Raw genomic sequence first — 13,557 nt, 5'->3', positions numbered from 1 at the left:
TTCAAATTTCAAACACAAGGATAAAACACGATCAGGATAGCAGCAAATCCCTATAAATAGGAGAACCCTCCCATTCAAATTTTACACCTCAATTTTCGAATTTCTCTCCATATTCTCGAAATTTGCTATCCAAAATTCTGCACGAGTCATGAAAATTCTGTCCAAGTTCAGAAATTTGTTTCTCTCGCTCGGGTACTCGGAATCCGATCTCCACCGTTCAAAATATGCTTCCATATGTTCCGAATAACATATCCAAATTTCGGCAAAATCCAACGGTTAGTTTTTTTAAAAGCCTTCGTAAGAAAACTGCTCAGATTTTAGGCGAGAAACAGCATACCTACGGTTTTTCGTCCATAAGCAGATTAAGGCGACTTCCAAACTCGATCTCCACCGTCCATAATGTATTTGACGTAATTTTGAATGTACTGTGAAATTTTGAGCCCGATCCAACGGTTCAATAAGGCGCAATGACTTTTTAAAGACTGCTGATTTTTCAGGCGATGTGCTGTTGCGTTTTCGAAGTGTCGGTTGCATGATTCTTCTATGTTTCTCGAATTTTCACGTTTTCTCCAAGGATCAAGGTAAGTGGGCTTGTTTTAAATGTGTAAATTTTTGTTATGCATTTCGTGTGTTTTAAAATTCGGTCGAGTGCAAATTCTTCTTCTACCCCTTTCTGGTTACGATTTTTGGCATGAATTATGTTTTGACACTGTGAGAATTCAACTTGATATGGGTGGAAATCCCAACCATACGTACCCTTACGCGGTGGGGGAGATAACCGCTATACGGCCTCGTCCTCTTAGAGGAGTAAAAATTAGGGACTGATATCAGTAAACCATTGAAAGTAGATGAATCTCAGTGTCTAGTTAATGATGTGCACGTGGTATGAGTCATGTTATGAAAGGTGTGTGTTTCGAATTTTTATGCATTTTGTTATGTTGTGTTCGAACGAACCCCACTTGCTGAGTATTTTCCAAAATAATCACCCCTTACTCTACCCTCCCAGATAAATCAGAAGAAGAAATAGAGAAAGAAGAATCGGACACCAGTTTTTGGACTGATAGTAGACGCATGAAGAATTTTAATTAAGAATATGTTTTTGTGAGTTTTTAATTCAAGTTATAAACGCTTCCGCAGATGTTTATCGTTTCCAGAGTTACTGTTGTAAAGACGATTCCATTTTTATGGTATTTATGATATAAACTGGTTTCGGTTTATACTGTACTACGGGACTTGTTGTTTAGCAATTATGTGATTGTTGAATAACGCCGGTGTCGACTAACCCCGATCTCGTGGCATGACAAAAGGTCGCTCGAGATTAACATATATGATTTTAACGTCACGTTTAATTAGTATTGACATGGAGATGTCAAATCATAAAGATGGTTTATCATATGATAATTGCACTGAACAACCTTACATCGGACTTTTCAAGTGTTTATCAATTATCGAGTGGATTAAGTCCCAGTTATGGTTATATATCATTAGTCATTTGAATCGGGACAACATGGAGGCGCTACGTACTAGCATTGTACTCTGATTCGTTTACCGATTACACGAAGTTTATCAGGTAACAGGTTGGGTGTAGTTTCGACATACGTAAGATATGATGTATTATAGTCATGTATTCACCTACCACATATGGGTGTGAATATCTATGTGATATGATGAGTTAATAGTACAAACAATCTCTAGCCATAATATGATTTGTGCTTTAAGGAAAAATGTCTTCTTAGTTGCACACACGATATCACTATGATTACACAAAGACACACGTCACATCATTATCCAATTCATTTGCGACTCTCGATATTTCAATGGTTGCAGATTCGATATGTTGAAGTGACCGTACTGTACGCTAAACAAAACATACTGGTTCTTGTAGACATTGTAAGTAATACCTAGGGGACGATGCTACTAGACATTATTATTATGATTTGATGGGTGCAATCAGACTTGAGTTATGATATTCTTGATCAAGGGTTGATGAAAAGAATGAGGCTAAATAGAGTAAACTCGAACAAGGACAAATGTTATCATGAATAACATGAAGTTGTGAACTCACGGCTAGCTGTATCCTTGAATTATTGAGGGTCACAAAAGTATTGAATTTTGTGTCTCCTTTACAAAGTCAAATTTAAGGATTTGAATTTGGTGATTATAGTTTGATGAATATCAAACAGATAACTTATAAATAGTTTATGAATATATTCGTGAAAAAATTAGTGATTATAGTTTGAAGGAGAACCAAAATAAACAGCTGCAAAAAATGAGTCGTGAAAACTTTTGATATTCGAAATTTTAATTTTCATTATAATAACGAGATTTATATCCTCAATACATCAGCGTTGTCATATCGTCAATCAACATTATGATGGAGTCACAATTATTTAATTAATATATTTAAAATATGCTAATTAAATATTAATTTAGTAGTTTTGACTGCTATGTAAAATTACCATAGAATATTGTTGAAGGATGTAGAATTGATTAATTAAATAAGAGATGGACACAAAGACTAGAAGCGATAACAACTTGAACTATTCTAATTTAGTCAAGATTTTTCCTTTGTAATTTGTCATGCAGTGTTATACCCTGTAATAAGGATCCTTGTTGGAATGCCTTTTTTGCCTTGGTCTCATAAGTTAACAAACTTAGAATGCGGCTTTCGTCTATGTTTGATGTAACAGAAGGATTCTTGCAAAGTCACAACCACCTCATGCCAATCAGGTATTCCTACACCGATATATATAAAGATGATGACCAGAGGATTTCGAGAAAAACTGGGCTAAGGATGATATGGTTCTGTTTACAAAGAAAGCTTTGGAGTGGCAATACAGTAGCGGTAAAAGTATTGAGCAAGCCTAGCACGAACAGACAAGACTTCATTAATGAAGTTGCCACCTTTGGAAGTATTTCATCATATAAATATTGTTATACTCGTTGGATATTGTGCAGAAAGATCAAAATGTGCTCTTGTATATGATTTGATGCCTAATGGGTCGCTCGAAAAATATATCTTTATTGAAGAAAAACAATGTCATTCCTTAAATTGGGACAAAAAGCATGAGATTGCAGTTGGAGTGGCACGAGGCATCGAGTATTTGCACCAGGGTTGTGATATCAAAATCCTACATTTTGACATAATATACTTTTGGATGATGATTTCAATCCGAAAATCTCTGATTTAGGGCTTGCAAAAGTTTACTCCGCTGAGAAAAATGTTGTGACTTTCACTGCTGCTCGGGGTACTATAGGTTATATGGCTCCTGAACTGATTAACAGAAGATGTCTTCCAATAGAAAGCTTCCTTGCTATCTTAGATCAGTATATATGCGAAGATTTGATCAATTACCGAATCCTATATACAAAGTGATTAATGATCTTGTTTCCTCAAACCATTTCAAGAAATAGTATTCCGAAACTATCTACGTTTGATTTATAAAATACTCTGTCAAATGTTGTCTCTTACTCGCAAAAAAAAGGTTCACAACAGATTTTATTATGACCATTTAGTGTTTTTATTATTTAAAATACAAAGTTAACTTAAAATGTTATCTAAAAAATTGTATTTTTTCCATTTTTACATGCATAATATTATCAACCAAATGATTTACCCTTTTTTCATATTATACCAAAGTATTCTCTATTTTCAGCTTTAGCACATCCCCCATCAATTGAATCTTCAAATTTATAATGAAATCATGATTGAACTATAGAAATTATTTTAAAATTGTGTTGCTCACGCCATTTTCTTCACCGCCAATATGGTATACGGAATGCAAATAATGCGAGAATATAATTTGGTTCAGTTAATATTATATTTGTCTTGCAATTAAATAATATATATATATATATATATATATATATATTATTTCAGATTCTCCCACACAATTATTATTTTAAACACAATTATTCTAATCGATATCAGCAGTCCAATATAATATTTTACGAAATTTGAATATACAAAAACATTAATAAATTGAAATAGTCAATCATTTTTTTCGCAACACAACCAGAAAAAATAAAAGCAAACAAATAATACAGAGTTCAATTCATCTGTTCAAAATAAAATTTCATAAAACACATCAAACAAAATCAAACCAACCTTATAATATGTTACAATTGTATATGGAATAAGAAAATTAATCAACTTCATCAATCTTAGGACCACTGCCACCCGAATACATATTGGCAATTATGGGGTTGCAGATGTTCTCTAGCTCTTTCATTTTATTCTTAAACTGATCTTCTCCGCTGTCTTGGTTGTTTTCCAACCACTCGTTAGCGCGCTCAGTCGCATTTTCAAACTTTCTCTTGTCTGAATATGTCAAGTTGAAAGCAAAATTGTTGTCATTTTTAATTTTATTTCTCATGCTGTAGACATAATTTTCCAGAGCATTCTTGGCCTCAACTCTCCTTTTATGCTTCTCATCTTCTGCCTTAAATAACTCGGCTTCTCGCAGCATTCTCTCGATCTCTTCTGTAGATAACCTGCCTTTGTCATTGATGATTGTTAAGTTTTTTTTATTTCCAGTTGTTTGATCTTCAGCAGAGACATTCAGAATCCCATTGGCGTCGACATCAAAGCAGATGGTTATTTTAGGGATGCCTCTTGGAGCTGGTGGGATGCTTGTGAGCTCGAATTTGCCCAACAAATTGTTATCCATGGTTCTCGCCCTTTCTCCCTCAAACACTTGGATGAGCGCGACGCTTTGGTTGTCAGCACATGTCATGAATTGTTCCTCCTTCTTGGTAGGAATAGCAGAGTTTCTTGGTATGATTACACTCATTTCACCCCCTTCGACATGCACGCCAAGTGACAGTGGCGTGACTTCGCATAATAGTATACCCTGAACCTCTGCATTGCCCTGGCCAGCTAATAATGCTGCTTGAATTGCTGCACCGGAAGCGACGGCCTCATCAGGATGAATGCTCCTACACAACTCCTTACCATTAAAATATTCTTGCAGCATTTGTTGGACCTTTGGAATTCTAGTGGATCCACCAACGAGCACCACGTCATGGATACTATTCTTGTCCATCTTAGCCTCATTCAAACACTCCTCAATATGTTTAATGCATTTCTTGAACAAATCCATGTTAAGTTCCTCGAATTTTGCACGAGTTATTTTGTAGTCAAAATCGATCCCATCATACAAACAATCGATTCCGATGTTTGTTTCTGTTGCAGATGATAGATTCCTCTTTGCCCTCTCACAAGATGTCCTCAACCTTCTCAATGCTCTGGGATTGTCACCTATATCCTTTCTGTGTTTTCTCTTGAATTCTTGGACACAATGGTTAACCATTCTATCATCGAAATCCTCTCCTCCAAGGTGGGTGTCACCATCAATGGCCTTAACGGTAAACATGCTATTCTCCATAGTGAGAAGAGATACATCAAAGGTGCCACCCCCGAGGTCGAAAATAAGCACATTACTCTTTCTACCAGAGCTGTTAAACTTTTTGTCAAGACCATAAGCAATGGCTGCAGCAGTTGGTTCAACAACAATACGCAAGACATTAAGCCCAGCAATGGTTCCAGCATCCTTGGTTGCTTGCCTCTGGGAATCATTGAAGTAGGCAGGTACTGTGATAACTGCCTTTTTCACTGTTGACCCAAGAAAAGCTTCCGCAGTTTCTTTCATCTTGATGAGGATCATTGATGAAATCTCTTCGGCCACAAATTTTTTCTCTTCACCTTTGAAGGTAACCGTGATCAAGGGTTTATCATCAGGGCCAGAAATGACCTTGAAAGGCCAGAGTTTCACATCCTTCTGGACCAAAGAGTCGCTGAATCTTCGACCGATCAACCTCTTAGCATCTGCAGAATTAATTGAGCAACCAAAAACAGCAAATGGTTCATCAACCCGAAGTAGAGCAAAACTCGATCGTTACGTTCTTGGTGGAGAGATTATAATCAGGTAATTTTGACTTTTGATCAACCAAAACAAGCACACGACTCAGTTTGATGCATCACATTGGAAACTCAATTTTATACCGAAACTAATCAGTTATGGATGAAAAGAAATACATCAACATAATTATAAACATGAGCAAGTCAACGGCCGGAACCCAAAAAAAACACTAAAAAAGCAGATTGATCAATTAAAAAAACTGTGAATGCTAATAGCAACATCTAACCGAAAATGGTGTTGGCTGGGTTCATGGCGGCAAGATTCTTGGCGGCACCGCCGATGAGACGTTCTACCGGGCTGAAAGCTACATAAGAAGGTGTCGTGCGGTCGCCCTGGTCATTGGGTATGATCTCAGCACGATCATGCCGCCACACGGCTGCGCATGAATACGTCGTGCCCAAATCGATTCCAATCGCCGGAGCTTCAATGTTTTTTCTAGCCATTGTAGTCTTCGTTGATGAAAACGTTGGGAACACACGGTTTTTGTATAAAACTGGAGGAAATAGAAACACCAAGTCAATGTCAACGTCGAGTATAGTAATCAGAGTGAGCTGTAGAAATGGCAATATATTTACAAGCTGCGACGGTGAAAGAGACCACAAAATACCAAGTCTAAGTTGGTCTGTAATTTTATTATGACGATATCGATTTCTAAGTTGACATTAAAATAATCGATGCATAAACTATAAATAAGGACTTTGATTAATATATCAAATTGGTTTCATAAATTATAAATAACGACTTTGATTAATATATCAAATTGGTTTCATAAATTATAAATAATGACTTCGATTAATACATCTAGTTGGTTTCAAGTTGGGACAACTTTTGTAAGATAATTGGATTTTGTGTTAGGTTACTACTTAATGTAATGTAAGCAAGAACTAGATGTTTCCCAAGTTCTATTAATGTATTTTAATTGCAGTTTAAACATTTTGCATGATTTGTTGGGTTGTCTGATCTCCTGAGAATGTATGATGTAATTGTATAATTACTCTTTTTATTTTATTAATATAAGTAATTTCATAAATAAATAAAAAAAAAGAACTCGATAACCTACCTATTTATTCAATTATCTTATGAGCAAATATACATGTCAAGGATAGAAACATGGTGCTTTAATTGATTGTGTACGACTTATAGGCGTGAAATTGTAAGTCAAGAGTCAAAACCACCATATCGGCATTCATGTGAGATTGATGTGTTCCGATTATTCTTTGTATAAAAGTACAATCATTTGCTTTGTGGTGCCGATTAAGTCAACTGAGTCCAAGTCATGCAAGAGGTGAGGAATCATAAATTCTATGTAAAATTTGTATTTAAGTTTTTCTGCACATTACTGTAAAAAGACACTTCTCAAGATAGTTGAGCTTTTGACACTTCTCAAGATAGTTGAGCTTTTGACTGCACCCATATAATTGAGCTCAGCAACCGGCCGAAACTTAGCCCTTAACTATATCGGGAGACGTCAAGCAAAAAACATTGCAGCAGCAAAGTTCACCCTCGAGATCACAGATCATGTTAAAACCATGTCAACAATTGATATACCATGTCACGCACACGCATCACACACACTGGTACGCCTTTTATTATAGAGTGTGACTGACTCTACATTAGACCGATTCATGTAAGGAAAATATCCATTCTTTAATATTCTGACGATTTCAAATCACTCAACGGCAACAGAGGTAGAAACTCAGGCTTGAACTTTAACGAATCATGTCCAGAAATATGTACTGGACGGTGTAAAAAATAACATGACAATGGCATAAAAAGCCACAAAACAGGAGTTGAAACCGTCACTCGTTTTCAGGAAACAGGAGTTTGCTGCAACAGCATCGCTGCTGACTTTCAAATGTATATGTTCACTGCCAAAATTTGAAAAATATGATCTGCAACCACTTTAATTTTAAAGATAGGAACTAATGTATCGCGCATCTACGAGATTCAAGAAACTATATTGGATTTATATCCATGGAAAGAGGATTAAGATAGGCAAGTCTCAAGCTGAGATCCCATAATTGCTGATCTTCGTAACTTCTTTGGACAGAGTGTTCCTCTCTCGTTTTGCCTCTTTAACAAGGTTTATAACCTAAAAGCAGAAAAGTGATCACCATTTATATTTCTTACGGTGAAAAATGCTATGTTTTCTTACATGCACGCACATTGATTACGTCAAGTTTCACCACATTTTTCAGTATGAACTTCGACAAGGACACAAGGTGGCGGAAGCAAAATTTGCCTAAATTATGATCATGATTCGGAAGCTTAACCAGGCCATATTTAAGCTATTTGAGTATACCTCCTGGTCAAACTCCTAGAGTTTAAGAGGGAAGAATGGTACATAAAGACCACAAAACACATATATAGAACACATGTGCTCTATTCCAAGAGCTAAAAACTTTGTCGGCCACTTGCATGATTAATCCAGCAGTTCTTAAGAATTAGGATGGGCCATCCAACAAATGTTAGCATCCATCTTGTTGAAGGTGCCGGAGATAAATCCTTTCACTTGTTATGAATTGCAAGTTTTTGCCGCAATTTTTGACAATAATGAAGAAAATTGCAGCTAAAGCCACTCGGCAATAGATTACAAGCTGATATTTCTATGACAATTTTAAAAGATTGGTCTTGTATAGATCTATAATTCTATATTATGACCAATGAAACATTAACACTATGCCAAGGACCAAGGTTTGGAAACATATAATTGTAAAAAAACCAACTATTTTTTTAAACATAAGAAACCTGAACCATGCTCCATAAAATCTGCTACAAGATGTACTCTGCAGAAATTTATGAAACAAGATCTTTTGATCTTCAATCACAAACAGGGATATTACTAGACTAGATGTATATTACCCCTTCAGATAAACAGTGAAAGGGACTCGTGTTCTAAACCGAGATGCTTCTCTGCTAGGAAGCTACCTAAGAACATCCTTCAAGCCTGATAAAACATAAAGCATATCAGCAATCTGATCGAGAAAGAAAACAGAACTGTTATCGCTTGACATATCAATATCTCTCCAACCCTTTCCCATGGACACAGGCCAATATAGACAGATAAATATTTAACAAAAGAAAGAGACGATAAATTTACAAACCCCCTGCTTGTCTTTCTATCTTATAAGCAGAGTTGATGGCAGTATGTATTTGCTTTCCCGCCTGCCTGAATAGAATTTTGAGCAGAAAGCATTATTAACAGATGAATGAGATATCTTATAAATGAAGCTTGAATACAGGCAACGGACTGAAAGCATAGAAAAACCTGAGTTTTGTTCCCCCTCGTAACAAGTCATCTTCTGCTTGCATTGCCTTTTTCTAATGTATTAAGCACACGTGTAATTTCTAAGTCCAGATGAGTCAACATCACAATTATTATTTTCGCAATCAAAGCCATTAAAAAGTTTCCAACTATCTGTTTGAAATCTCAAGCCTCCCTCATATGAACTTTTATTTAATGTCTTTGAGTGGAAGCAAAAGGAGAGGGGTGGTATCAAGAAGATGTAAACCTTTCTTGAAAAGCAGTAAGCACGACTGAAGAATGCTTCAGGTGTTGGTGTCAAGCACAAAAAGTTATCCAAAAAAAATACCTCCAACTTTTCAGCTTCAGCCTTCAAAACATCCATGGATTGCCGCAGTTCCTTAACCTTTACATCTGCTCTAGAAAGCAAGACCTGAATCAGAAGCATCATTTCCAAGAGTCAAAGATCCTTAAAATGATTAAAGATTTTCTTCGCGATATAAATGTAACCAGCTAACTTAACCAAAACTTTAAAAAAATTTCATCTATTTCACAGTGTTACATTGTCAGGATAAACCATTTTCACCTGCTCTTGTGTCTAATCGAGAAACTTTGTATACGAGCTAAATCAAAATACCATCTTGCTGTTGTGTATGCCACTCATGTTTTAGTTTACACAGTTAGTTTGATATATCATAAATACAAGAGAATCAATAGTAGTTGTGGTATCTCTTCGCTGACACAGAGGCGCATTGAATTGTAGTGCAGGAATTGTCTCGTCCCTATTGACAATGATGACAAAACATTTTAAAATGAAAAAAAAAAAAACAATTTTAACAAATTAATAATAATAAAAAAAGGCAGTCGAAGTCTTTGTTCCAACTAGATAAGCAAAATTCTTTTGTAAACCCATACACCGCTTAGACTTACTTTTCAGACCCAGTAATCCTAAACAAAGAACAGCTCCTGTGGCCATCAACGGGTGCGAAGAAGCAATAAGAAAGCCCTCTGCAAAACAATAACGTCATAAAAATTTAAAAACCAAAAGGACCAAAAGATAAATGTCAAATGATCATATACGCCAAATATGTCATGAATTATTCAGCACAAGTAAACCTTTAATTTTCCCAAAGACAACGTCCGCATAGGCGCTACAGTCAGACTTGACACTTTGCAAAGAATCCTGCATCAAGATTCTTTCAAATCAAAAGAGTACATAAACCTTATCTGATAAATCGAGCATTTGCCAGAAAATAGTCAGAATCTATCAAAAATCAATTGCTCGGGAACCGCTAAAGCTCTAGCTCAAATTTTAAAAGAATTGGTGCTTTGAGTATTAGCATGAGTATCCACAGTATACGTATTCATTTTTTTCCTAAAATACTGGTACTGAGAATTTTTTGAGAACCTGGCCACAATAATTAAATCTATACACAATGATATCTCTTGTTTGAGCTCAAATTTCTAACAATACATGTCCCAACCCCTAGTCATGCTAGCACAACAAAAATGAAAGGCATGCCCACATATAGTCCATGCACAGAATGGTGTAAAATCCAGACAAAATTTGCCAGCATAAAATGGAATAATTTTGTCTAGACATCAGTAAATAGATTATTCATGCTGGAACATGATATAAATCTGAAGCATAGAACGCAACCACGTTCATAAATGCCCACACCTCAAAGAAATTTTTTGTGTTTAATCACAATTTGTAAATGCAGAGAAATTATTGAAATAAACGAAAACAGGAAACATAGCATGGTATTTCTATTTGCTAATAGCAAACAAAAAGAGACTTCCTCATGATTTGTACATAAAATGTAGCAAACTGGCATTCATCGCAGGAATTAGAACAAAAGTATTTAGAGCCTCTGAGCAGAGTGTATGCTTATGATGATACATACGGGATAAGTGTTTAATTTCCGTATTCATTTACTTTACCAGAAAGCGAAAAAAAAATTTAGAACAGAATAACTGAAACACCTACAACCTAACATAAAGCCAACGATAGAACGAGTGAAAATTTACAATAGTTTGGTTGAAATGAGCAGAGGAGGTGGTGATAATGCCGTCGAATCTCGATTTGGTGACTTCAATTGCATTCTCTACGGAACCTTCGACCGTCTTCTGTGCAATTTGTGCCTGCTGCACAGCGTAATCCATCCAAGGTATATTCTCCTCGATAAACTCTGAGACCTTGTGACTAGCGACCTCCGGAGGAATTCCGTCCCGCTTCCCTTCCGTTGATTAGCCGGAGATTGCTGCTGATCCAACCCGGGCGAAATGGACGAGTCGGGTCGTGAACTCTGCCGGTAAATTATCAAAATATCAAAGGAAATATGAGTTGGACGCCTGGCTTGAATCTCGCAACTCCTCGGTCCGATTCGTGAGATCTGCAAACAGAAAGTGACCACGTGAATGGACGCCGGAGGGGTGTCCGGCGTGACCACTCCGATGCTTAAGTCAGCAGGGTACTCAAGCAATAAAACCAATGTAGCCAAGTGATGGCTGTGAAATTGGTGTGGAACAATAAATGAGAGTATTTAATGTGTATTCAATTTCTGAATTGAGAGTAAATGCAAGTAAAGAACCTGGTATTTACAGTAGAGGATGCAATGATGACCTCGTTTTTTGTGTGTGAGCATTAATTATAATAGGGTGGCTGATTATACCCTATTGTTCTGACATGTCAAATCACACACTTGTCACATCCAGACTACTTGATTCATTGACCACTTGCATTAGTGTCGGAGATAGGTCGGCTATACACACTTTTTATCGGCGGCATTAAATACTTCAATCATATCGAGGTGACCGAGCAGAATGCCTCTCAGGTTAATTTACAGAAGAGCTCGGGTATTCCACATCTTGGAGAAATCATGTCCCGGGTGGTCCAATGGCTCGGGACATTAATCCATTTTGTCATGCTATTGGCCTGAGAGCATCTCATCCTGACCCGGACACTAACTATGGATATGCTCCATGGCCCGGGAAGTCCCAGGGCCTATCTCTGACCCGGGACGTTCCGGGGCATCATCACTCACTCCTTAATTAGTCGGGCTAGAGTCATACTCGCTGTCCCGATTAGTCTTGTGTGCCCGGTCAGGAAAATCGCCTTGCCACTTGGTCTTTTTTGGGATAGTGGTAGTGTGTTGACACGTGGGTATTGCTGACGTAGGCTATAAGGTTTGTCAGAGACTCTTTGTTTCCCAAGAAGATAAATCATTATGACGCATTGATTCCTGGACCTGTCTTTTCAAATATCTTTGCGTCTTTTCAAATATCTTTGCGCAATTTCCTATGTAAATCTGAGCCATTTGATTCATTATGGATCAATGGTGTGGATCGGCTTCCCTCTCCTATATATAATGACCCACCTTCTGTTCAATCGGCACCAGCAAACTTATTATTCAAGGAATACAATGGCAGGTGCAAGCGGCTCGAAGTCCCTGAATATGGCTGTAGCTTTTGAGAAGTCGGCCTTGGAAACTCGAAAAACTACTATAGAAGATGAAGTTTTCCACAAGATTATCCACTACTGGGAAGAGCTTCAGAGATTGAAGTTTCTCTACGAGACTGGGGAAGCTAATGCTTCTAGACTGGTGGTAAAGCTGAAGAAGTATCGGGAACGCCTGCACGTTTCCGAGACAGCGGAACTCTTCGAGGATGATTATGTCTACGAGCTGATGCTCTACAAGGAAAGGAAGATTCTGACGGACATCACCAACTCCGATAGCTTCCTCAAGACGTCAACTGGAGAAATAAAGGGCCGGATGACCCTGTGGATGACTTTTGTAGAGGAGGAATATTATGATGTAATCTGCAAGAATTTCGTCAGATAAATAAAAACTATTTTTGTTTTATATCTCTGTTATTTTCCTAGCATCTTTGATTGTCATCAGTTGATATATATATATATATATATATATATATATATATCATGTATAGAGTAACCGACAAAACTGAGCGACCTTAGTCGAAGATAAATAACGGATAATTGACAAACCGAAATGTCGGGACCTCACATATCTCGGTTTTAGAATAAGGTGCAGGGACCTCATATTCCCGGGCTCAAAATAAAATGTCGGGCTCTCAATATTGATACCGCCGAAAATCGTTTCCTATTCCGATGATCTGATAATTATAAGACATTGATATTCGTGCCCGTCTTTTCGTCTGCTCAGCTCTATTTCCAAGAGTCATCCTGATCGTTCATGTATTCATTCAACGGTTGTGATTAACTCTCCTCCGGAATAAATGGGAAAACGTTTTGATTGGTTTAAGACCTTCCAACTTCTTCAATATTAAATGTCACCTGCTTATAAATAAGATGGTAGAGATGAAAGATGGTCATCAATTCAATATGTCGAGTTCAAATGATTCCACTGC

At 37.0% G+C, this 13,557-nt stretch overlaps 2 protein-coding genes and 1 pseudogene across 17 annotated transcripts; 1 reads left to right on the top strand and 2 right to left on the bottom strand.

The window, feature by feature from the left end:
* The first annotated feature begins 2,656 nt into the window (after positions 1–2,656).
* Positions 2,657–3,376, top strand: LOC142504487 (rust resistance kinase Lr10-like; annotated as a pseudogene).
* A 603-nt stretch (positions 3,377–3,979) lies between these two features.
* LOC142540281 (heat shock cognate 70 kDa protein-like) lies at positions 3,980–6,504 on the bottom strand. The gene is made up of 2 exons (XM_075646316.1): positions 6,148–6,504; positions 3,980–5,827 (listed from the first exon to the last, which is right to left on the bottom strand). The coding sequence occupies exons 1-2, from the start codon at positions 6,362–6,364 to the stop codon at positions 4,146–4,148; spliced, it is 1,899 nt and encodes a 632-aa protein (XP_075502431.1). The 5' UTR covers positions 6,365–6,504; the 3' UTR covers positions 3,980–4,145.
* Positions 6,505–6,989: 485 nt separating this feature from the next.
* LOC142540240 (RGS1-HXK1-interacting protein 1-like) lies at positions 6,990–11,461 on the bottom strand. 16 transcript variants are annotated; one of them, XR_012819077.1, is made up of 10 exons: positions 11,197–11,461; positions 10,282–10,348; positions 10,096–10,173; positions 9,897–9,947; positions 9,515–9,600; positions 9,190–9,242; positions 9,026–9,086; positions 8,810–8,868; positions 8,670–8,707; positions 6,990–8,013 (listed from the first exon to the last, which is right to left on the bottom strand). XR_012819077.1 is itself a non-coding variant. In XM_075646274.1 (9 exons), exons 1-8 carry the CDS (start codon positions 11,329–11,331, stop codon positions 8,846–8,848), a joined length of 558 nt encoding a protein of 185 aa, XP_075502389.1. In that variant the 5' UTR covers positions 11,332–11,460; the 3' UTR covers positions 7,001–8,013; positions 8,810–8,845. The 16 variants fall into 16 exon arrangements, 2 of the variants coding, with proteins under 2 accessions (XP_075502389.1, XP_075502399.1); XR_012819073.1 differs by having other exon boundaries at positions 6,997–8,013; positions 9,026–9,090; XR_012819075.1 differs by lacking the exon at positions 8,670–8,707 and having other exon boundaries at positions 6,993–8,013.
* Positions 11,462–13,557: the final 2,096 nt, after the last annotated feature.

Source organism: Primulina tabacum, chromosome 1 (assembly GCF_025594145.1).
Source record: "Primulina tabacum isolate GXHZ01 chromosome 1, ASM2559414v2, whole genome shotgun sequence".
Lineage (NCBI taxonomy): Eukaryota > Viridiplantae > Streptophyta > Magnoliopsida > Lamiales > Gesneriaceae > Primulina > Primulina tabacum.
Note: the sequence above shows the minus strand (reverse complement) of the source record. Positions and strands in the feature narration are given on the sequence as shown.